At 43.2% G+C, this 26,691-nt stretch overlaps 1 protein-coding gene across 3 annotated transcripts in view; it reads left to right on the forward strand.

Annotated features, from left to right (window-relative positions):
- The window catches only part of bnc2 (basonuclin 2), a 550,218-nt gene that overhangs the window by 307,182 nt on the left and 216,345 nt on the right, over nt 1–26,691 (forward strand). For all 3 annotated transcript variants that reach the window (XM_052020463.1, XM_052020461.1, XM_052020462.1), the window contains exon 3: nt 1,627–1,862. In XM_052020463.1, the coding sequence (XP_051876423.1) occupies nt 1,627–1,862 (236 nt within the window). The remainder of the gene's footprint in view (nt 1–1,626; nt 1,863–26,691) is intronic.

Raw genomic sequence — 26,691 nt, forward strand, 5'->3', positions numbered from 1 at the left:
CCTCCCTGGGCTCTGTCCCTCTGCTCATGAATTCCAGGATTTTATTAACCTTTCTTAACACACCCTGCTACTGCAAGAATTTATGTACAGGTGTGCCCAGCTCCCTCTGTTTCTCAGTCTTTAAAGCTATGCCATTTAGACTATATTGTCACTCTTTGTTCTTTATGCCTAGTTTCTCACTGCACATTTCTCTGTATGTATTAAATTTCAGCTGCCACTTGTCAGCCTTTTCAGCCAGCAATATCTTAGAGTTATACAGCACAGAAACAGGCCATTCGGCCCAACTTGTCCATGCCGACCAAGTTGCCTATCTGAGCTAGACCCATTTACCTGCATTTGGCCCATATCTCTCTTAACCTTTTTTATCCAAGGACATGTTCAAATGTCTTTTAAACATTGTAATTGTACCTGCATCTACCACTTCATCAGCTCGTTCCACATACCCACCACCCACTGTGTGAAAAAGTTGCCCCTCAGGTCCCTTTTAAATCTTTTCCCTCTCACCTTAAACCTATGCGCTCTAGTTTTTGACATCCCTACCCTGGGAAAAAGACTGACACCATTCATCTTATCGATGACTCTCATAATTTTATATACAAGGTCACCTCCAGTCTTCTACGCTCCAGGGAAAAAAGCCCCAGTCTTTCCAATCTCTCCTTATAATTCAAGCCCTCCAGTCCCAGTAACATCCTTGTGAATCTTTTCTGTACCCTTTCCAGCTTAAGGACATCCTTTCTCTATTGCTAGGCGACTAGAACGGCTCACAATATTTCAAGTGTGACATCACTAGCATATTGTACAGTTGTAACAATGATGTCCCAACTCTTGTACTCAATGCCCCGACCGACGTAGGCAAATGCACCAAACACCTTCTTCATCACCCTGTCTGCTTGTGTCACCACTTTTGGGCAACTATGTACTTGTACCTTTTAGGTCTCTCCATTTTACAACACTCTCTAGGGTCCTGCCATTTACTGTGTAAGTCCTGCCCTGGTTTAACTTCCCAGAATGCATCACTTTGCACGTCTGAGTTAAATTCCATCTACCATTCCTTGGCCCACTTCTCCATATGATCTAGTTCCTGTTGTAATCTCAGATAACCTTCCTCGCTGTCCACTATACCAGCAATTCTGGTGTCATCCTCAGACTTATTTATGATGCTAACTGCATTCTCATCCAAATCGTTAATGTAGATGACAAACAACAGTGGACCAGCACTGATCCCTACGGCACACTTCTTGCAATCCCTTATTATCTTCCCCATTGTTTATCACACTCCCAAGTTCTGTGTCTGCATATTTCAAAATGTTATTCTGCATACAGATATGGAAATTATTAATACATATCAAATAAAACAGTAGTCCCAGCGCTAACCCCTGGGGAACACACTGCCCAACGTCCTCTTGTCATAGAAACAGCTATTTATCATTACTCCCTACTTTCTGTCCTTAAGCCATTTTCTTAACCATATGCTACTAACCCTTTTGTTCTTTTCTGGGGAGAAGTATTCCAGACCTCCACTCCCCTATGTCTTAAGGAATGCATCGTCTTCTGTATTCATGAATGATATCATTCTGTTCTGTGTGAAGGTTCTGTTTCAGACCACATGTTCTGTTTTTTCCCCAGCGCTGGACAAGCTCAGCACCCAGCACCTCTACCACCCGACTCAGGTGGAGATTGTGCAATCGAACGTGGTATTTGACATCAGCAGCCTGATGCTATATGGGACTCAGGCTGTACCAGTGCGCCTCAAGATCCTCCTCGACCGCCTCTTCAGTGTGCTGAAGCAAGAGGAAGTGCTCCAGATCCTCCATGGCCTAGGCTGGACTCTCCGAGACTACGTCCGTGGTTACATCCTTCAGGTAGGAATGAATGAGAATACGGAAAAGGAAAGAAAGTTACTCTGAGCCCCAGCATGTCCTTCTAATCTGGTTCTCATCCTCAACTGCCCACAAGTATTGTTAAATGAGACGGGACACTTGCAACAGTAAACTTTGCTATTCGCAGTTTGTTCTGCACCAGTCAACTCCTTGGGTTTGTTGCCCTGAAGGCTGAGATGCATTTTTCAAAATTTCTCCAAAAGTAAGCATCTTGAATATTGCCAACTTGTTCATTTGTTTCAGGGCTCAGAAATCAAAGTGGTTTTGGCATATTCCACCTTTTTGTGGCTTTTTTCAGCATGCGTGTGCTCTTAGATTGGGACCTATTGTCCACCATTCTCAATCTAGAAACTGCCATGTCCTCTGTTCAGGCCTCGAAAACAATTGGGGTGAGTTACGGGCAGGAGACATCTGTTCTATTGAGAATTTCTACCTCGGGTCTTCAACAAGAGCCAGTGTACAGTTGATGCAAGAATATTTGGGAATGCTGACCATCTCAAGGAGCTTGCTCATGATCTGTCCAGGGTCAAGCTTGGACTCCAAAAGAACAAACTTGTCTAAAGTTAAAATATCTTTCTTTGTGTGGCTCCCTTAATAAGAGGACCATGGAAGGGTGTGGCTGAGGAACGTTGTGAGGAGGTGCGTTTGTAGATATGATGAGTGTCTTGATCCACTCCCCACATTCACTCACCTCTTTAGCTTAAATAATGGTAAGTACGTGGTATCTTTTCCTCAAGACCAGGGAACCAAGCTAATTAAAGATTGCAGTAGTTTTTGCCAGGATCAGCAATAGAGGTCAGAGCCGAGGGTGATTACACCCAGATGTGATGTTCTCTGTGTTTTCAGGACAACAATTCCTAAATTCATCACAGATTTCTATTTTTCTTGAGGCTCATTCATCTCCTCCCCTGGACCCTGAACAAATGAACAAGCTTTGCTTGAAAATTTCAACACTGTTATCGTGCCGGCAAATGTTCTTTTTCAACGGTTTTCAGAATTAGTTGCTGCACAGAGCTTTAAAAATGAATTTAACTCCTGCCGTGTTCTGCATTGCCTGTTATTGATGATGAAGATTATCCAATGGGTCTTGGCTCCAGTGGCTATGGCTATGAGCAGGTGTCACTTATATGAGGAAAAAAAAACGCCAACTACCAGCACTAATTCGAACTCTAATCCACAACTCCAACTGAGCTCTACTGTTGAGATTTGTGTTGGACGTGAAATCAAATCGATTTGAAGAAGTTTAATTTCCATTACTTTCTGTATTTCTCCACTAACCAGCTCTGTACATGTCCCCTTACCTAGTTACAGTCTTCATGCACTTTTTGTTGATGTTCTAACACAAGTTTTAGACAACCTTGCATGCTCACCATTGAATAGAGCCAATCTTCACTAGAATGTAAGGCAGGCATGTAATGGTGATGGAGTGTCCATCAGTACATCACTGCAGTGTTCTTGAAGTCCTGACACTGTCAGGAATTTGATATATGCAAGCAGAAAATGTCTGAATGTAACTATAAGGGGCCAACAAACAGTTTGCAAGATGATGTTCAAATGAGACTCTTCACATTCAGCATGAGTTTTGTAGTGGTGATCCTCCTCTGTCAGTCACTATTTTGAGAGTATACTTCAGAACTTCTCTCCTTTCCTTGCAATTGCAGTATTGATTCTGATTGAGATTCTGAGGCTGATTGAGAGAAATGCTCATCAAACAGTTGAGCTGTATGCAGTAGGGGGAAAGTAAAGCATTTAAAGAAATACAATTTACATGCCTGCAAAGACATTGAGAAGCCATATTTCTCTATTAGCTGTTGCATCTTTAACTTCTATCCACTGAGGTCCAAACCCTTAGTTTGCTCATAGCTAAAGCAATGTGGACAGATCTCGGGATGAAGCAGATTTGCTCCAGAGACTTGTGCAGTGCAGATTTACGACAATTATATCTGGATACCAAGGGTTAAATTCAAGGAACAATGATATAAACTTGTGTGCTATTTCTGGGAATTTAGAAAATTTGAAATTTGCAAGGTAAGTACAGAAATTGACAGGGTAGAGAAAGGGGAGGTTGTGCAATCTAGGACTTGGGTGCAATGTCTAAATATTCAGAGCCAAGTCTTTCAGAGGTCAAGCTGAGAATCACCTATTGGAAAGTGGGAATACACTTTCTTACAAATGAAAATTGATGGTAGGATATTGTTTGTGATTGATAGATTTTTGTTAACCAAAGCTATTATAAGGGTTGGGCCACCAGACAGCCATTGAGGGCTTGAGGTCCTCTTCCTTATTTCTAATTTGTCTTGGATGTATCTTGTGGTTTTTAATTCTTTCATTTTCCATCTTGTTGTCCATCATTGTTCACTATAGATGACTTCCCTGAAGTCCCAAAAAACCATTCAGTTTTGTGCATTACATTAAGAAATTGTTGCTAAGTTGTGAGATCTTGTAATAATGTTAAGTTGGATTCCTGAATGAGGTTAGCTGAAGGGTGGTAATGATGCAGATATCCCTGGTAATATGGATAGGTACCCTGCTACCATTGGCTATGTTTTCTTGACTTTTACTGTTCCATAGGTCCATGTGTGAGTGGGCTGAACAGGCCCAGGTGCCTATGGTAAAAACAGGTACTCAGCAGGTTAGGCAGCACCTCTGGTGTGGAGAGGCTGCTCATGAAGTCTGGAAAAATGCAGTTACTCAGTACTGAGGTGTGGTGTTCAGTTTACACCAGGCTGGTTGAATGATGTTACAACAACAACCTTGCACTCAATGTCAGCAAGACCAAGGAACTGATTGTGGACTTCAGGAAGGGGAAGTCAGGAGAACACACACCAGTCCTCATTGAGGGTTGGCAGTGGAAAGGGTGAGCAGCTTCAACTTCCTGGGCATCAACATTGCAGAGGATTTATCCTGGGCCTAACACATTGATGCAATCATGAAGAAGGCATGCCAGCGGTTCTACTTCATTAGGAGTTTGAGGAGATTTGGTATGTCACCAAAGACTCTTAAAAATTTTGATAGGTGTACAGTGGAGAGCATTTTGACTGGTTGCATCACCGCCTGGTATGGACGCTCCAATGCACAGGATTGCAAGAGGCTGCAGACAGTTGTAGACTCAGCCAGCTCCATCATGGGCTCAACCCAAGTGCGGCCTCACCAATGACTTATACAACTGCAACATAATGTCCCAATTCCTATACTCAGTGCCCTGACTGACGAAGGTCTGCATGCTAAATGCCTTTTTCACTGCCCTGTCTACCTGTGACGCTGCTTTTAACGACAATGCACTTGTAATCCTAGGTCCCTCTGTTCTAATACACCCCCTCGTGCCTACCATTCACAGTATAAGTCCTAATCTGGTTTGACTTTCCAAAATGCATCACCTCACACTTATTTGTATTGAAATCCATTTGCCACTCCTCAGCCCACTTCCCTAATTGATCAAGATCCCCCTGTACTCTATGATAACCTTCTTCACAATCAACAACACCTCCTAATTCTGTGTCATCTGCAAATTTACTGATCAAGCCTTGTACGTTTGCATCCAAATCATTTATATAAATAACGAATAACAAGGTTCAACACCGGCTCCTGCAGCACACTACTAGTCACCGTCCTCCATTCTGAGAAACAACCTTCAATCACCACCCTCTGCTTCCTACCTCCGAGTCAGTTTTGAATCCACCTGAGTAGCTCTCCCTGGATTCCATGGGACCTAACCTTCCAGACCAGCCTGCTATGCGGGACCTTGCCGAAGGCCTTGCTAAAGTCCAAATAAACAACACCCACTGCCCTACCCTCATTTATCTTTTTGGTTACCTCTTTAAAAAACTCTGAAAGATTCATCAAGCATGACTTCCCACGCACAAAGCCATGCTGACTCCTCCTAATCAGACTCTGTCTATCCAAATGCTGGTAAATGTTGTCCCTCAGAATTCCCTCCAGTAACTTCCCCACAATTGATGTCAGCCAACCGGCCTGTAGTTCCCTTGCTTGTCCTTGCTATCCTTCTTAAACAAGTGAACAACATTAGACACCTTCCAGTCTTCAGGAACTTCACCAGTGGCTAATGATGAAGCAAATATCTCCACAAGGGCCTCCGCAATTGCTTCCCTCGCTTCCCACAGGTCTGGCCCTGCAGATTTATCCACCTTAATGTGCTGTAATGCTGCAAATACCTCCCCTCTAGTAATATGAATTTCCTCCAAAACACCTCCGCTAACTTCCCTTACCTCTAAGGCAACTACGATTTTCTTCTCCGTAAACGCCAAGAAGAAGTGTTTGTTAAAACCCCCATGCATCTCCTGTGGCTTGAGACATAGGCAGCCCTGCTGAATTCTAAGGGGACCTACTTTCTCCCTAGCCGCCCTTTTACTCTTTATATAGCTATAGAACCTCTTGGAATTTCCCTTAACCTTACCTGCCAGATCCATCTCAGACCTTCTCTTTGCCCTCCTGATTTCCCTCTTAAGAGTATTCTTAATCATTTTATCACCATCAAGTGATTCACTTGTCCCTGACCTCCTAAACCCAAGGTATGCTTCCTTCTTTTTCTTCACCAGAGCCTCAATATCCCTCGTCAGCCCAGCTTCTCTAAACTTGCTGGGTTTACCCTTCACCCTGTCAAGAACATGCTGCTCCTGTGCTCTTGATATCACACACTTCAAAGCCTCCCACTTGCTATTTGTTCCTTTCCCTTCAAAAGTCTCAAGCAATTGACCACTGCTGGATCCTACCTAATTCCCCAAAATTAGCCCTGCTCCAGTTTAGGACCCTAACCTGTGGACCTGCCCTATCCTTTTCCATCACTATCTTAAAAACTAATAGAATTATAGTCACTAAAACCAAAGTGCTTCCTGACTGCATATCTGTTACTTGCCCTGCCTTGTTCCTTCAGAGGAGGTCTGGTATTGCACCTTCCCAAGTAGGGCCCTCTATATATTGTTTCAGAAAACTTTCCTGGACACATTTCACAAATTCCATCCTGTCCAGGCCATTAGCACTCTGGGTAGTCCAGTCAATACCGGGGAAATTAAAATCTCCCACTAATACAATCCTATTATAAGAACATAAGAAATAGGAGCAGGAGTAGGCCATCTGGTTCATCGAGCCTGCTCTGCCATTCAATAAGATCATGCTGATCTGGCCATGGACTCAGATCCACATACCTGCCTTTTCCCCATAATTCGCCTACTATGCAAAAGCCTATCTAACTGCGTCTTAGATATATTTAATGAGGTAGCCTCTACTGCTTCCCTGGGCAGAGAATTCCACAAATTCACTACTCTCTGGGAAAGGCAGTTTTTCCTCATCTCCATCCTAAATCTATTCCCCTGAATCTTGAGGCTATGCCCCTAGTTCTAGTCTCACCTACCAGTGCAAACAACCTCCTGCCTCTATCGTATCTATCCCTTTCATAATTTTATATGTTTCTATAAGATCCCCTCTCATTCTTCATAATTCCAGTGAGTATATTCCCAGGCAACTCAATCTCTCCTCATAAACTAACCCCCTCATCTCTGGAATCAATCTGGTAAACCTCCTCTGCACTGCCTCCAAAGCCAGTATATCTTTCCTCAAATAAGGAGACCAGAACTGCACACAGTACTCCAGGTGCAGTCTCACCAGTATCCTGTACAGTTGCAGCATAACCTCCCTGCTCTTAAATTCAATCCCTCTAGCGATGAAGGCCAACATTCCATTTGCCTTCTTGATAACCTGTTGCACCTGCAAACCAATCTTTTGCAATTCATGCACAAGCACTCACAAGTCCCTCTGCACAACAGCATGCTGCAATCTTTCACCATTTAAATAATCTGATCTTCTATTTTTCCTTCCAAAGTCGATGACCTCACATTTACAAACATTATACTCCATCTGCCAGACCCTTGCCCACTCACTTAACTATATCTCTCTGCAAACTCTCTGCATCCTCTGCACAATTTGCTTTTCTACTCAATTTAGCACCCCCATTTGCATGAGACATTCAATCATACTATGATCACTCTTTCCAAGAGGATCCCTAATGACAAAATCGTTAATTTTATCTGTCTTATTGCACAGGACCAGATCTAAGATAGCATTTTCCCTTGTAGGTTCACAAACATGCTGTTCAAGAAAGCTATCGCGGATGCATTCTATGAAGTCCTCCTCAAGACTGCCTCGACCAACTTGATTCACCCAATATATGTGGAAGTTAAAGTTCCCCATGACAACAGCCGTTTCATTCTTACATGCATCAAATATTTCTTGGTTTATTGCCTGTGCCACTGTCATGTTATTATTCGGTAGCCTATAGACAACAATAGTGATTTTCTTTTTCCCTTTACTCTTCCTGATCTCTACCCAGATGGACTCAACATTCTGCTCCCTAGATCTTATATCATCATGCACTATCGCCCTGATCTCACTCTTAATTAAGAGTGCCACCTCACCTCCCTTATCTTCCTGCCTATCCTTTCATATTACCTGATATCCTTGGATATTTAATCCCCACTGATCTCTACCTTGGAACCACGTTTCTGTCATGGCCACTAAATCATACCCCTTTGCACTGATTTGTGCCACAAGTTCACTGACCTTGTTTCGAATACTAGGGGAATTAAGATCAAGTGCCCTTACACCCATTGTCCTTTTAGAATCTAGTAACCTTTGTGTCTTTTGCGTTTGACTTTTCTGTACTCCACTCTACTTTAATCTTTTCTTTTACTCTGGTTTCTGATTTGCTTCCCTCTGTCTTTCTGCATAGATTCCCAACCCCCCCCCCCCCACTATATTATTCTTACAACTATGAGCAATTTCTCAACACATCTGCTCCTCAAGAGACCTTGACATTTGTGAGCATGGCATATGACAGGCTGATACGCTAGGACATGTCAGTGTGAGGAAAGAGGATGTGCTGGAGCTTTTGAAAAACATTAGGATAGATAAGTCACTGGGGCTGGACAGGATATATCCAAGGTTCTTATGGGAAGTGAGGGAAGAGATTGCTATGCCTTTGGCAATGATCTTTGTGTCCTCACTGGCCACAGTAGTGCCAGATGATTGGAGGGTGGCAAATGTTGTTCCTTTGTTCAAGAAAGGGAGTAGGGATAACCCTGGGAATTACAGACTAGTGAGTCTTACTTCAGTGGTGGGCAAATTACTGGAGAAGATTCTAGAAACAGGATTTATAGGGATTTGGAGAAGCATAGGTTGATTAGGGACAGTCGGCATGGCTTTGTGAGGGGCAGGTCGTGCCTCATGAGCCTGATTGAATTCTTTGAGGATGTGACACAGCACATTGATGAAGGTAGAGCAGTGGATGTGGTGTACATGGTTTTCAGTAAGGCGTTTGATAAGGTTCCTCATGGAAGGCTTACTCAGAAAGTCAGGAGGTATGGGATCCAGGGAAACTTGGTGGTGTGGATTCAGAATTGGCTTGCTCATAGAAGACAGAGGATGGTGGTAGATGGAGCATATTCTGCCTGGAGGTCGGTAACGAGTGGTGTTCCGCAGGGATCTGTTCTGGGACCCCTGCTCTTTGTGATTTTTATAAATGACTTGGATGAGGATGTGGAAGGGTGGGTTAACAGTAAGTTTGCTGATGATACAAAGGTTGCTGGTGTTGTGGATAGTGTAGAAGTTTGCTATAGATTACAACAGGCTATTGATAGAATGCAGAGCTGGGCTGAGAAGTGGCAGATGGAGTTCAACCCAGACAAGTGTGAAGTGATACACTTTGGGAGATTGAATTTGAAGGCAGAATACAATAATGGCAGGACTCTTAGCAGTGTGGAGGAACAGAGGGGTCTTGGCGTCTACGTCCATAGATCCCTCAAGGTTGCCGCACAGGTCGATAGGGTTGTTAAGAAGGTGTATGATGTGTTGGCCTTAATGAGTCGGGGTACTAATTCCAAGAGCCACGAGGTAATGTTGCAGCTCGAAAGAACACTGGTTAGACCACAGTTGGAGTACTGTCTTCAATTCTGGTCACCACATTATAGGAAGGATGTGGAAGCTTTAGAGAGGGTGCAGAGGAGATTTACCAGGATGCTGCCTGGATTGGAGAGCATGTCTTATGAGGATAGGTTGAGTGAGCTGGGGCTTCTCTTTGGAGAGAAGGAGGATGAGAGGTGACTTGATAGAGGTGTACAAGATGATAAGAGGCATAGATCGAGTGGACAGTCAGAGACTTTTTCCCAGGGCAGCAATGGCTAACATGAGGGGGCATAATTTTAAGGTGATTGGAGGCAGATATAAGGGGGATGTCAGGGGTAAGTTTTTTACACAGAGAGTGGTGGGTGTGTGGAATGCACTCCTGGCAGAGGTTGTGGGGGCAGATATATTAAGGACATTTAAGAGACTCTTAGATAGACATATGAATGATAGAGAAATGGGGGGCTATGTGGGAGGGAAGATCTACCTAACTCTTCCCTCCCACATAGCCCCCCATTTCTCTATCATTCTGTTGGATAGATCTTAGAGAAGGATAAAATGTTGGCACAACATTGTGGGCCAAAGGGCCTGTACTGTGCTGTAATGTCCTATGTTCTATGTTCAAGTTCCTGCTGACTACTGGGGGGTCTATAATACAGCCTCACTCGAGTGACTCTCCCCTTCTTGTTTCTAAGTTCTACCCATATGGCCTCACTGGACGATCCCCCAAGAATGTCATCTCTAAGTACTGCTGTTACGTCCTCCCTTATTGAAAAGGCAACACCCCCTCCTCACTTACTTACACCTCTGTCATGCTTGTACCATCTGTATCCTGGAATATTGAGCTGCCAGACCTGTCCTTCTCTCAGCCATGTTCTGTTGCGGCTATAACATCCCAATCCTCAGAGTCAATCCACACTCTGATTTTGTCCACCTTACCTGTTGAACCTCGTGCATTGAAATAAATGCAGCTTAACTGGGTATTCCTTTCCCTGCCTTTACTGTGCCCCTGGCTATCCTGATTACTAAACTTGCTCTCACAGGCTACTGCTTTGTGCCATGACTTGGTCCTGCTCAGAGTCCCACCACCCTGCCAATCTAGTTTAAAGCCTTGCCTGTAGCACTCGCAAATTTCCCTGCAAGGATATTGGTCCCTCTCTGGTTCAAGTGCCTCTTGTACAGGTCACCTCTACCCCAGAAGAGATCCCAATGATCCAAGAACCTGAATCCCTGCTCCTTGCACCAGCTCCTCAGCCACAAATTCATCCGGCCTATCTTCTATTTCTGACCTCACTGGCATGTGGCACCGGGAGTAATCCAGAGATCACAACCATTAAGTTCCTGCTTCTTATCTTCTTTCTTAAGTCCCTGTACTCATTCTGCAGGACCTCATCCCTTGTTCCCCCTTGCACCAACATGTACAACGATTTCTGGCTGTGCTATTCTATGTTATATGTTGATTCTGATGCTTAAAGAGAAGAGGCAGACTGGCAAGATCGGGTTGGAATCTGGCACCATATTGGATCATATCTAAAATGACTTGAACTCAGTAACGTTTTCAGGTCTTTGATGATGGCTTCAACCTTCTTTTTTACAGACTGCAGTTCATTTTCATCTATTCCCAGACCCAAACAAATCCATTTTTGCTGGTAGTTTTGTTTATTCTTGGACATTTTGCTGATGCAATCTTTTAAACTCTCGCTTGAGTATTTGAAAATTCTTCACTTCTGCAGCTGTTGCAATGAGATTATCATCTTGATTGCACGTAGAATGCTGGATCTTGTTGGGGGTGTTTTTGGTGTGAATTTTACTCTGTACCCTTTGGTGTACTGGCTGTCCCTGGGTTACACACAGGTTCTGTTTTTACAGATGTCCATAAGTCAATTTTGTCCATAAATCGGAAAGTACATAAAATCATTTGATACAGTAACCACACCTCCATTGTATTGTAATGAACGGTGTTGATGAGGGCCAATTAACATGAACATGTATTTATCATCTTCCTCTGCCTAGTTACAGTGGTACAGAATCAGGATGCCCCATGCTCTATGGCTGGTTTCATAGAACATAGAACATAGAACAATTACAGCACAATTCAGGCCCTTCAGCCCACAAAGCAGTGCCGAACATGTCCCTACCCTAGAAATTACTAGGCTTACCCATAGCCCTCTATTTTACTCAGCTCCATATACCGATCTAACAATCTCTTGAAAGACCCTATTGTATCAACCTCCACCACCATTTCTGGCAGCCCTTTCCATGCACTCACCACTCTCTGAGTAAAAAACTTACCCCTGACATCTCCTCTATATCTACTCCCCAGCACCTTAAACCTATGTCCTCTTGTGGCCACCAATTCAGCCCTGGGGAAAAGCCTCTGACTATCTACCCTATCAATACCTCTCATCATCTTATACACCTCTATCAGGTCCCCCCCCATCCTCCGTCTCTCCCAAGGGCCGAGTTCCCTCAACCTGCTTTCATAAGGCATGCTCCGCATCCCAGGCAGCATCCTTGTAAGTCTCCTCTGCACACTCTCTATGGCTTCCACATCTTTCCTGTAGTGAGGCGACCAGAACTGAGCACAGTACTCCAAGTGGGGTCTGACCAGGGACCTATATAGCTGCAACAATACCTCCCAGCTCCTAAATTCAGTTCCCCGATTGATGAAGGACAATACACCATATGCCTTCTGAACCACAGAGTCAACCTGTTGAACACAGTTTCAATGGGCTTGAAATAGCAGTGTATGTTACATTGTTTGATAAAGTATTGTTGCACAAGTATCAATAGAAATGATTGCTTGTCAATTTCCAAAACAAATTTCTTAAGTGGCCTCCTTCAGTGAAACTACCAAACTGTGTTCTTAAGAGACAGTGGTGTCTGATTATTGTGGGGAGTGACATGTAGACAGATTTTCTTTTGAAGGCTGGTTCTTGGTTGAATTTAATAATATTTACGGGAATTCATTCGTATGTAGGGGTGTCCATAAATTGGGTGTTCATAGCCCAAGGAGGGCCTGTACAAGTAAAATCCATGTGGCTATTAATTGTAAAGAAATTTGGCTTTATTTATCTACATAAAGCATGAGAGAGGTCCAGCTTTGTAGAAATGTTACTCCCTGCCAACTTGGCACACAGATCTTGGGAAGTGGGTAGGATACTGTTCACTATCTTCTGCTCCATTATGCATCACCTTGTCATCTCTGTTGAGCTGGATAGTTTATTACATTTAGTAACTTGAACATGTTCATCCACAGGTCCACAGTACACCAAGTAGACTGGGACTACCATTGTTCTAAGGGCTTAGATGGGGTGAAATTTATTTAGTGTGTTCAAGAAAGGTTCCTCAGGCAATATATAGAAGATCCTACTAGAGAGAAGACAAAGCTTGACCTACTCTTGGGCAATGGGACAGGAAAAGTGACTGAGGTGACAGTGGGGGGAGCACTTTGGGATCAGTGACCATAGTTCTATTGGTTTTAAATTAGCTGTGGTAAGGGACAGATCTGGTCCACAAGTTAAAGTTCTAAATTGGGGCAAGGGAAATTTTGATGGCATTAGACAGGACCTTGCAAAAGTTCATTGGAATATCTTGTTTGTGGACAAAGGGACATCTGGCAAGTGGGAGGCTTTTAAAAGTGAGATAATAAGAGTTCAAGGTCTGCATGTTTCTGTTACAGAGAAGGGCAAGGCTGGCAGGAATAGGGAACCCTGGATGATGAGGGATATTGAGGCTCTGGTCAGGAAAAAGAAGGAGACATGGGTCAGGTACAGGCAGCTGGGATCACGTGAATCCCTGGAGGAGTAGAGAGGCTGTAGGAGTGTACTCAAGAAGGAAATCCGGAGGTTTCCAGGTGGAACCAGGTAAAGAGGGAGATGATAGGCAGATGGAACCAGGTGGGGGAAGGGGAGGGGTGGAGTTAGGAGACGGTGGCTGGTGGGAGCCAGGTGGGAAATGGGGAGTATGGAGGTAGAGAGAGAGAAACTGGAAGGTGATGTCAAGACACAGGAGGCTGCAAATGCCGGAATCTGATAAATCAGGAAGATGATAAGTGGAACAAGATAAGGGAGGGATGATGGGCAGTTGGAACTGGGTGGGGGAGGGGAATGAAACTGTTGCCACAGGCTGGGGGGAGTGTGGAATTGGGAAAAGGGGGATGATTGAACCTGGCTAGCTCGGAAGGAGAGGGAAAGGAACATGGGGTGGGGGTGGGGGTGGTGGTGGGGGTGGTATCTGAAAGTGGAATATTCAGTGTTCATACTATTGGGCTAAATTTAAAGTGTTCTCCTAGTTTGTGTTTGGCTTCTCCCAAGACCGAGGACAGGCAGGTCATTGTGGGAATGGGAAGGGGGTTCAAGATTGCCATTGCTTGCAGATGTTCTGCAAAACGGCCACCGAATCTATGTTTGGTCTTGCCTGTGCAGAGGAGGCCACATCAAGAGATCCAAATGCAGTAGATGAGATTGGAGGAAGTGCATGCGGATCTTTGCCTGAGCTGGAAGGGCTGTCTGGACCTCTGGCCGGTGGTGAGGGAGGAGATATAGGGGCAGTTGTCGCATCTCCTATGTTTGCAGAGGAAAGTTCAGGGGATAGGGAGGGGTGGGTGGTTAGGGATGAGTGAACCAGGGAATCTTGAAGAAAGTGGTCCCTGTGGAAAGCAGAAAGGCGTGTGAAGGGTAAGATGTGACTGGTGGTGGGATTGTGATGCAGCTTGTGGAAATGACAAAAGTTGATATGTTGCATGCAGAGGCTGGTAGGGTGAAAGGTGAAGATTAAGGGAACTCTGTCTCTGTGTTCTTTGAAGGGAGAGTTGGGAGTGAGAGCAGAAGTCTGGGATCTGGAGGAAATGCGAATGAAGGCTCCATCAATCACAGTAGAGAGCAAGCCATGTTTCCTGAAAAAGGACATTTCAAAAGTCCTGGAACAGAAAGCCTCATGTGACTACAGATGAGGCAGAGATGGAGAAACTGAAAGAAAGGGACTGGGTCCTTAGAAGTGATTCGGTAGGAAGAGGTGCAGTTGAGGTAGCAATGGTTATCGATGGGTTTATAGTAAATATCAGTAGATAGTTTGACTCCTGCGATGCAGAGTGATCCAGAAAAGGGAAGACATGTCAGAAATGGTCCAAGTGAATTTGAGTAACAGCCTTTAAAAAACAATTTATACCATATATCTTACAGCCTTTTCCTAAGAAAATAGCTTCGGCCTGTTCAGATTTTCCTGATGGGTATGAATACCAGGTTCATCTCTCCTATGCCTTGCTGCATGTTTAATATGACTCTTGAGATGGACCTGATTTCATTTCACATCGGTAACAAGAGCCCTCCATCTTTCCATCTTTCTGTTGTCCTCCTGCTGTTGTCCTACCTATTGAGAAATTGAAGAGTTCTGTGGGATCGGGTAATGTGCTTGTCATAATTAAATTCAGGGCTTTATTGAATGGAGCCACCATCTTTGTGTTTTCTCTTCATTGGAAATTTTTCCCACCTCCTCTTCTGTAGAGGCATTTGCAGATGAATGGTTAATACCTCTGCTTAAATAGTGAAGAAGGGAAATTCAGAGAAGCATATGAAGCTTTTCTATGTAACTCTGCATAGCAGAATTTCAGGAGCTTTCGCTGTTGGTGCCAAGTTTGGGAAAGGGACATCACAATCAGGAGGTGAGGTACCCCTGGGAGGCTTCAGTCACAAATGGTTTCAAAGTAAAGCTTGCCTTTAAATGACACACTAACTTACAATGTGATTTTTCAGGTTTTAGGCAGCAAAGTAAAGGTAATGACATTATGTGACATTATACATTTGTTGAGAAGGATCTGCATCAGGACTGGGATGGTGTTAGGCACATAAGCACTAGCTAGATACTTGATCCAGGCTCTGCAGGTAGTTCTTGGCCTTGGATCTAGTTGATGTTCAATAAATTGATTACGCAGCGGGTTTCAGAAGGCACAATGCTGGTGGGTTATCCGGCCCCAGTTCTGTTGAACTACTGATATAGCTAGTCTCTGTACTTTACCATCTCAGCACAATGGACATTAATATCATTCTTGCACACTAACCCTCACTGTCATACCGCCGTGTATTAGGGGAGGGCCTGTGACAGGATGATTGGCATTTGGCAACACTCAGTAACTGTCCCATGCTCACCCATCTAGATTGGACCCATCTCATGGGTGGTGGAGGCTGATATGTTGGTGAAGTTCAAGAGATTGTTAAATAAGCATATGGAGGAATTTAAAATAGAGGGATATGTGGGAGGAAGGGGTTAGATAGTCTTAGATGTGGTTAGAAGGTCGGCACAACATGGTGGGCCAAAGGGCCTGTATTGTGCTGTATTTTTCTATGGTTCTATGGTTCATTGGTAGGTACTTCATAACTCTTTCCAGATCAGCTCGGCTTCTGTATAGTCAGTTAGAATCATTGGGGTCTCCCAGACAAACCCAGCCTGCAAATCTGATGCAGGTCAAACTTTAGCTCCATTGTGGATGAGTCACTTAGAATGCTAATGATTGGTTTGCAAATAATAAATAAAATAAAAGTCACATGATGTTTGCTGCACCTCACTTTCCCAGTGATTCTGAATGAAGATCAAAGTCCATTGTGCCAAAGGTTTTCATTATTCACAATTATCACACTCATTGCTGTTAACTACTTACGATGATCACACTCCCAGCTGTTCAATTTTTCATGATGATTGCTTTTAGCAGTTCACTATTCATGGTTACCATGCTCTCGGCTGTTTATTCATGATCGTCACACAGCTGCCCACTATTCACAGTTCACACTTCCAGCTGTTTGCTATTCATGGTTATCACGCTGTTTATTCACAACTATCATACTCAACTTTTCACTGTTCATGTGTTCACATACACTCTCAGTTGCTCATTATTCATAAGCATTACACTCTCCATTGTTTACTATCAATGATGTCCACACTCAGTAATTTATTAACTGGAATAATACTAAACTATTTACTATTTACTTGCATTGCAAGTTTATCTGCTCTTTATTCAATAGCAACATGCTCAGCTGTTCATTATTGATGAGTACAATGCACTCAGCTTTTTGCTAGTTACTGGAAACAAATCCCTTCACACTCTCCACTTCACCCACACCTTGCCTCCATGATGCATTGGCCTGTAGTCATTGGCCATCTCATTTTTAATAGTATGGGCAAATGTTGCTGATACCCCAATGCATAGTGAATGCTTAAGTAAAGCACATGTGTGAATCCTCATAGAATCATAGTACAGCACAGAAACAGGTTCCTCAGACTTATCCTGTCCGTGCTGACCATGATGCCTAGCTATGCTAATCCCATTTGCCTGTATTAGATCCATATCCCTCTAAATCTTTCCTATCGAAGTATCTGTTCAAATGCCTGTTAAACATTGTAATCGTATTTGCCTCCACCTCTTCCTCTGGCAGCTCATTCCAGATAACTACCACCTTTTGTGTGAAACACCCCTCAGATTTCTTTTAAATTTCTCCCCTCTTACTTTGAATTTGTACCCTCTAGTTCTGGACTTCCCTGATCTGGGAGAAATACTCTGACCCTATCTATACCTCTCATAATTTTATGAACCTCGTTAAGGTCACCCCTCAGCCTCCTACGTTCCAGTGAGAATAATCTCTCCTTATAACTACAGCTCTCCATTCCAGGCAATATCCTGGTGAATCACTTGTGCAGTCTCTCTGTTGCTGTTACATTCTTCTTGTAGTGTGGTGACTAGAATTGTGCACAGTGCTCCAAATGCAGTCTAACCAATGTCTTGTACAGTTGCAACATGTCATCCCAACTCTTATACACAATGCCCTGGCCATGGAAGAAAAGCATACCGAATGCCTTTTTCACTATCCTCTCCTGTGTTGCCACTATCAGCAAGCTCTGGACTTGTCTTTCTGTACATCAATGCTCCTAAAGTCCCTACCAATTACTCTACATATCCTAACTGAATTTGACTTCACAAAGTGCATTACCTCACACTTGTCCGGAGTAAATTCCATCTGCCACAACTCCACTCAGGTTTCCAACTGATCTGTGTCCCTCTGTAACCTCAGACAACCTTCTTCGCTATCTGTGGTTCTACCAACTTCTGTTTTGTCTGTAAACTACTTTCTGGAATAATCCAGCATAAAGCTTCCTTGAGCAAAAGTGAGGAGAATGAAGCTGAGCCCAGTATGAGTGAAGTTAGATTTGTAGAGAAAAACTTTGTCTGTGTATTATTTTTGATGCTTGAGGCTGGGTGTGAGTCCTGGGGCAAATCAAGTGTTAACTTGAGAATGAAGTTAAATGTGGTTTAAATAAAAATGTTCATTTTGCTATGTGACTTCATTTAAACCTCCCTGAGAGAAATAGCTCTCGCACCATAATACAACATGCTGCGATATCCAAGGTCATAACACACATGGAAGAGCATAATAAATATTTGCAAAGGAAGGGGATAGAAGTTTGAAGATATAGAATAATAATGGAAACAGGCCCTTAGATCCATCTTGACAATGCTGACCAAGATGCCTGTGTTTACCCCATATTCCTCTAAACTGTTCCTATTCATGTACCTGTCCAAATGTCTGTTAAATGCTGTACTTGTACCTGCCTCTACCATCTTCTCTGGCAGCTCATTCCATATACACACCATCCTCTGTGTGGAAAAACTCAGGTCCCCTTTAAATCTTTCCTCTCTCATCTTAAACCTATGTTTTAGACTCTGCTACCCTGGAAGAAAGACTGTGACCATCCACCTTATCTGTGCCCCTGATAATTTTATAAACCTCCATAAGGTAACCCCTTAGCCTCCTTTGATCCAGGGGAAACAGTCCCACCCTATCCAGTTTCTCCTTGTAACTCAAACCCTTCAGTCCTGGCAACATCCTCGTGAATCTTTTCTGCACCCCCTCTGGCGTAATCTTGTCCTTCCCATGACTAGGCAACCAGAACTGTACACAATACTCAGTCTTTCCAGATTCACCTTAGAATTCAAGCCCTCCAGTCCTGGTACCATCCTTATGAATCTTTTCTGCACCCTTTCCGGCTTCATGACATCCTTTCTATAGCTAGGCGACCAGAACTACTCTCAATACTTCAAGTGTAGTCTCACCAACCCCCTGTACAGCTGTAACATAATGACTCAACTCTTGTACTCAATACCCCGACTGATGAAGGCAAGCATGCCAAACACCTTCTTTACCACCCTGCCTAACTGTGTCGCTACCTTCAGGAAACTATGTACATGTACCCCTAGGTCTCTCTGTTCTACACTACTCCCCAGGGCCCGGTCATTCACTGTGTATGTCCTGCTCTGGTTTAACTTCCCAAAATGCATCACTTTGCACTTGTCTGAGTTAAATTCCATCAGCCATTGCTTTGCCTCATTGTAACCTTGGACAACCTTCTTCACTGTCCACTACACCACCAATTTTGGTGTCATCCGCAAACTTACTAATCATGCCACCTACGTTCTCATCCAAATCGTTAATACATATGACAAACAACAGGGGACCCAGCAACAATCCCTGTGGCACAGCACTGGTCACAGGCCTCCAATCTGAAAAACAGCTCTCCGCTATAATCTCCTGATTCCTCCCACCAACCCAATTTTGTATCCAGTTGGCCAGCTCACCCTGGATCCCATGTGATCTAACCTTCCAGACCAGTTTACCGTGGGAGACCTTGTCAAAAGGCCTTGTTAAAGTCTATGTAGACAATGTCTACTACCTGTCCTCGTCATCCCTGTTGATCACTTCTTCAAAAAACTCAATCAATCCAGGAGACATGATTTCCCATGCACAAAGCCATAGTGACTATCCTAATCAGTCCTTGCCTTGTAGATGACATTATTTTTCACTGATGAAGAGGGCCTTTCTCCTGGTGTCCTGGTAATATTTATCCCTCAATCAACATTATTGGACAATTTCCCTGCTGTTTGGGTTCATCAATGTCTTTCAAAGGCTATCCTTGAAATAGGAGGTTGGGAGTAAACAGCTTGGCTCCTGCTTTGAAACAGTCATCTCTTGGGGACACAGCGCTCACCTTCAGTGGAGCAGACTGCTGTGCATTGCCTCACAAGTAGCACTATCCCAGTGTGAGTGGTGACTCCTTAATACCAGAGTCAGTAAAGTATCCTATTCTTTAGAAGTCTTCTTAAAAAGTCTTCTTAACAAACCAAATTTTGCAACTTCTTGTGTAAATTCTTTCTTCTCACTCATTGTGGTATAATTTCTGTGTCCTGATAATTCAGCAGGTTTATCCGTGTCCTTCAAAGGATATCCTTAAATCAGTCTTGCATTCACTGGAAGGAAAAATACACTGTCTTTTGCAAGCTGATAACCAAATTGCTTCATGGGCAATGAGTACTGTCTCAAACAGCAGGGAAAATTGTCTGTTAATTGAGGGATAAATATTTCTAGGGCATCAGGAGAAAGGCCCTCTTCATCAGTGAAAAGCAATGTCAAAAACTGAGGATTCAGGAAGCTGGATCCTGCTAAGAGGAACAGAATTGGTCTGAACTCACTATCAATGGAGATGAGTTTTATTCTTCATCTGCTGCCAAACTTGTTGTGCTTCAGTGCTCAACTTTTCCTTTATAGTAGTGAGCAAGGAAGTGGTAATAATTATTTTTGGCAGCTGGTACTCCATTGCCACTCACAGTCCATCATAGCCCAATGTTTAAACATAATACTTGATTAATGAAATTTAAGAGACAATTCTATCCCTATCTATTCAAACGTCTGGGGAAAAAAAGGAAGTCAGTTTATTGGAGACACAAGAGACTGCAGATGCTGGAATCTGGAGCAAAAAAAACAAACTGCTGGAGGAACTCAGCAGGTCAGGCAACATCTGTGGAGGGAAATGAACAGTTGATGTTTCGGGTCGAGATCCTTCCTCTGGAGTATATTGGACCTGGTGAGTGTAGACTGGGGGCATTCACCTGCAGGTAAGTCTACATCTGCATGGTGGAAAGCATTCAAAGGAGAAATATCAAGAGTTCAGGGCCATCATGTTTCTGTAAGGATTAAAGCCAAGGATAACACGTACAGGGAACCCTGGATGTTGAGGGATATCATGAGTTGAATAATGAGATAAAAGGAAGCATATGGAAGGTATAGAGAACTAATGGTGGAGATGACCTGTCAGGGATATAAAAAGTGTAGGGGTATGCTGAAAAAGAGAGAAGGAAGGCAAAGAGGGGTCATGAAATATCTTTGTCAGGCAGGATTAAGGTAAATCCAAAGGCATTTTATAAGTAAATTAAGGGCAGAAGAATTGCCAGGGAAAGAGTTGAATCCATTAGGGACAGCAGGGCAATCTATGTGTGGAGCCAGAAGGTATAGGTGAGATCCTAATTAAATGCTATTCATTGGTATGCAAAAAGGAAACAGACTATGTAGTTAGTGAACTCAGTGAAGGGGAAAATGAAATTCTCCATAAATAAAGAGGAGCTACTCGATACCTTAGCTGGCTTAAAGGTGGATAAAACCCGGAGCCAGATGATATTTCTCCAGGCTCTATTGGAAGCAAGGCAAGAGATTGCTGAGGTTCCAGCTGAGATGTTTACATCTTTGTTGGCAACTAGTGAGGTACCAGATGACTGGAGACAGCAAATGTGGTCTCCCTTTTGAAGAAGGGAAGCAAAGAAATGCCTGACAATTACAGACTTGTGAGCCCAACATCAGTAGTAGGGAAGTTATTGTGAAAAATTATGAAGACAGGATTAATGATTATGTGGAAGGCCAGGGACTGATCAGAGATAGCCAGTGTGGCTTTAATAAGGGCAGATCTTGTCTGACCAATTTGATTGAATTTTTTGAAGAGGTAACAATGTGTATTGATGAGGGTAGTGTAGTAGATGTGATTTACATAGACTTTAGTAAGGCCTTCAACAAGGGCCCACATAGGAGGCTGGTCTAAAAGGCTCAGGTTATGATCCAACTTTATAGAACATTGTTCAGACCTCAATTAGAATACTCTGTGCTGTTCGACTCACCAAGATATAGGAAGAATGTGATAGGGGTGGAGAGGAGATTCACCAGGATGTTGCCTGGGATGGAGGGCTTTAGTTATGAGGTGAGACTGGAGAGGATAGGTTGTTTTCCCTGGAGTGGAGGAAGCTAAGGGGATATGATTGAGGTATATAAAGTTATGAAAGGTATAAATAGGGCACACTGCAGGAATTATTTTCCTTTATCAGAGGTGAATAGTACAACAGGGCAAAGATTTAGGATAAGGAGTAAGAGATTTAGAGGGCATATGGGGGGACCTCCTTCACCCAGAGAGTGGTAAATGCCTGGAATGCATTGCCAGAGAATATAGTGGAAGCAGAGTGACTAACAGCACTGTCTAGATGAGACTATGGTCCAAGTGCTGGAAGATGGGATTAATATGGATGGATCCCACTGGTTGGCAGGGATATGGTGGGCTGAATGGCCTGTTACCATGACTCTGTTAGTTAGTCTGATCCTGTAGTTCGAGATGAGGGACTAAGCAAGGTACAACATTGGAATGTTCCCACAGCAAGCAAGTATAGGCAACATCATTGAGGAAGGTCCAATGTTGAAGAGTAAACTGTGGAGTAATCCCACCAGTTGAGCTAAATTTCCAGTTTAAGAAGCTCACAGCCACTCATCCCACAGGTGATACAGCCTGCAGCTTTGGAACAGTGCGGAACATACCTGGGTTTAATGTGAGACCATCCCTGAGGAGGGGAAAGGAAGACCCAACTCTTCCACTGTATCCCTGGAGTCCCCCCCTCCACATTCCCCAATGTATCCATGGGACCCCCTTCTTCCCTGCTGTATTCCTGGGATCTCCACCACCGCACACTGTATGCCTGGGACCACCCCCATCTCTATATCCCTCCATCTCCAACCTCCTGACTATATTCCCGGGACCAGCTCTCCCCCCACCATCCCACACCTCTTAAAGATTGTTGACAGAAAATGAAATAAAATTTTGTGCAAAATTTAGGTAGAGCTTGAATGGAGGGACCAGAGTAAACTCTATAATAGGCCAGCAGTTTACAATCTACATGCCTCTTCAACAACCTCCCTGCACCCTGACAATTTCAATCTTTTGTCCCACATTGTAACCTTAAGGTTTCAGGTCGATGATCTTTCATGGAAATGCTTCCTAACCAGAAGGGTGCGGTTCTGAGCCAATGGGATATCCCCTTGTACTTGACTCACTCACCCCCGAAATAGGGTTTCTTCTCATCTGAATCAATCAGTTGCTTTCAAATCCTGAAAGCACCTCAAAGGCACAACCCCTGACCCTGTTATATTCCACAACGACTTGCTCAGTTTGTTTTTTTTCCTTGAAAGAATCATTGAAGATTATTTAGAATCTTAAATTATGAAGATAGGTGGCAGCCAGCAGGTAGTCACTGTCAGTTTCAAGAAGAAATTCTTCCCGAGGGAAAGATCCCCAGATGTTTCAAATATTAGAAGGAAATCAAATCTTTGGGTTCTGAAACCCATGGCCATGTTATTGGTTTCTAATCATTCCCAGGATCCACTAATCTCCAAGGGCACTATGGTGGCTTCTGTGAACATGCTGTACATTTTTGATCTGTTTTCTCAGTCTGCTCATACCCTCTGAAGTGCAACACAGGCTGAAGAATACGGGATTAGGGTTTGACAGCTTATTTAGGGAAAACTGTTGATAGAGATTTTCTGCACTAGATTCTGCTTAACTGATAAATAACATCATGATACAGGATATAACTGTTTAAGATCTGTGATTAAGGACACATTTATATCATAAATTAGACAAATGCAGTTTATTATCCATGTCAAATCCTTTTCCATTTCAAAGTATTTGCCATGTATTTTTAATCAATTAAAGTAGTGCTTCCCATTGTGGCTATTATTGTAGGAATTGAAAGCCATCAGCAAAAATAAACCCATCCCAGAACCACATTTGTACTGCTACTTCATTGCTGCAGCACCTAATTGTCTGCTGGGTTTGCCTGCTGACACGAGTACCAAATCAGTGAATTTCCGGTCTATTAGTACACAGAATCATAGATCAACACACCAAAAAACAAAGCCATTTAGCCCATTATGTCTATGCCTGCTGTGTGAAAAAGTGTCTTCCCCATCTTTGTTCTTATAACTGTCAAATATTTATCCAGTTCCACTTTGAATATTGCTTTAAGTCTACTACCACTGCCTTTATCCCTGATCCAAGGCCAAAAAACAAAATAATTGGTCATTATTAAATGGCTTTTTGCCATTTTTCCCATTCTTTAGATGAGCTTGATTGACTGTCAGTTTGGAAAATTGTGGTTGTGAAAGGTATATTACAAATTCCAGTCTGTCTGACATGTCCAAATTATCAATATGAGAGCCTCACCATCGGAAATGTGTGCTAGAAGCCAAGACACTGCACCTACAGTGGGCAGTAGCAGTTATGCTTCAGAGTAAAACTAACCTGTCCTGTGTGTGGTATCGAATCCTTCCCACTAGGACATCTTTCGGGGAGAATAGAGGACAATAACCAAAGCCTAATTGCCAATTATGGATATCTGTTAACTCCACCTGCATCCATTACATTCAGTCTAATGTTTGTTCGTTCATTCTTGAAGATCCAACAATTGACATCTAAAGCTAATCATCTGCCTTTCTGAGAATGGGCTTTTCTCTTGGTTGGAGATCAGCTTCTTTAAATCAATGCCAATTTTTAAATTGCAAGATCTCCCAATTATAGGTTACAGTCTGCACACTCTGCAAACATATTTTTGAACTGTTACAAGTACTTTTATCTTCCAAAAGATTCATCTTTCTTTTGTGTTTCATTGTATCTCTCTCTCTCTCTCTCTCTCTCTCTCTCTCTCTCTCTCTCTCTCTCTCTCTCTCTCTCTCTCTCTCTCTCTCTCTCCCTCCCTCTCCCTCTCCCTCTCCCTCTCCCTCTCCCTCTCCCTCTCTCTCTCTCACCACACACATACACAGGGCAGATATTGAGAGTAAGAGATAGACAAACACTTAGAGCACACTTGGGCACTCAGGACACAGGCCTCAGGGCACACACATAGACATGTCACATACTACATATAAACACACAGGTAGGGATCATTCAGGGTGCACACAAGCACACACTAAGAACAGGCAGAATGGACACACAGATATACATAACCATAGGATACACAAAGGCATGCAATTAGGGCACATTGAAGAAGATGACCACAAACAGGTATAGAGGCATGCACACGGTACACACAAGCACATACTCAGGGCATACACATCACACACTTAGGGCGTACACAGACACGTTCTCAAAGCACAATCAGCCACATTCACAAGGCAGAAACAGGCACACTCTCAGGACACACACTTGGAATACACAGGTACACCCTTGGGGCACACACAGGCAAAGTCTGATACACTCCCAGAGCATACACAAGCACACAGAGAGCACAGACACACCTTCAGGGCACACCAAGGCATGCACACAGACACACACACAGGCACACACTTGTGGTACACACAGACATGCTCAAAGGGCACAGCATCTGTAACGAGATGGATAAATTGATGGCACAAATAGATATAATTAGTTTTGATGAAAAGCTATTAAAGAGATGGTTGCAGGGTCATCAGGACTGGAAACTGAATATTCCAAGCTATTCCATGCTTGAAAAGAATAGTTAAAAAGGAAGAGGTTGGATAGCATTGTCATTCAAGGAAGGTATCAGTACATTAGTGAGTAGTGATATCTATGCAGTTGATAGTGATGTGGAATAAGTTTGGGTAAAAGTATGAACAGCAGAGGGAAAAGACACAGGTGGGAGAAGCCTACAGGCTCCAAGGTGTTGCTTCTGGACAGGACAAAGCATACATGGGGAAATATAAAAGGCATGTAAGTAGGGAACCACAATTATCATTGGTGATTTTAACCTGCATATTGATTGGACTAATCAAACTGGCAAGGGTACCATTGAAGCCAAATATGTGGAGTGTGTCAGGGATTGTTTCTTAGAGCAGTAAGTTACAGAACCTACCTGGGAACAGGCTATTTAAGATTTGGTCTTGTGTAATATAATAGGATTAATAAGAGATCCTTTATGTAAGGATCCTCTGGAATTCCAGATATAGTTTGAGAGCAAACACCCCAATCCAAAACCAGAGTCCTCAACTTAATATGGCCATTTACAAAGGTATGAAGGAACAATTGTCTTGAGTGGACTGGGAAAATGGGTGAAAGGATGAACAGCAGGGGGGGAAACAGGGGGAAGAGTATTGATATATCTAAGGTATTTAAGTAGCTACTTCATAACACTAAGCAGAAATTCATCCCAATCAGAAAGAGACAGATGAACCATCCATGGTTAACAAGGGAGGATAAGGAAAATATTAAACTACAAGCTTGAGTACACAAAGTGACAAAAGCTTATGAAAGATCAGAGGACTGGGATTTTTTCAGGAACCCGGAGTGGAGAACTAAAAAGCTAATAACAAGTGAGAAAATTAATAATGAGACTAAACTGGCAAGTAATATCAAAACAAACAACCAGGGCTTCTATGGGCATATAAAATAGAAGAGAGTAGTTAATGCATTTTGGGTTGCTTAATATTGGCAGGACATATATAGTAATTGAAAGGGACCTTAGAAGTGTGATGTACAGAGGGACCTTGGGGTGTAAGTCCATAGCTCCCTGAAAATGGCAACACAGATGGATAGAATAATAAGGTGTTTAGTTTGCTTGCCTTCAAAGGCAGGGGTATTGGGTATAAGAGTTGGGACATCATGCTGCAGCTGTACAGGACATTGGCTAGACCACATTTGGCAGTTTTGGTCACCGCATAATAGAAGGGATGTGGTAGCACTGGAAAGACTGCAGAAGAGATTCACCAGGATGTTGCCTGGAATGGAGAGCTTTAGTTACAAGGAGAGGTTGGATAGG

Source organism: Pristis pectinata, chromosome 7 (genome assembly GCF_009764475.1).
Source record: "Pristis pectinata isolate sPriPec2 chromosome 7, sPriPec2.1.pri, whole genome shotgun sequence".
NCBI classification, from domain to species: Eukaryota; Metazoa; Chordata; class Chondrichthyes; order Rhinopristiformes; family Pristidae; genus Pristis; species Pristis pectinata.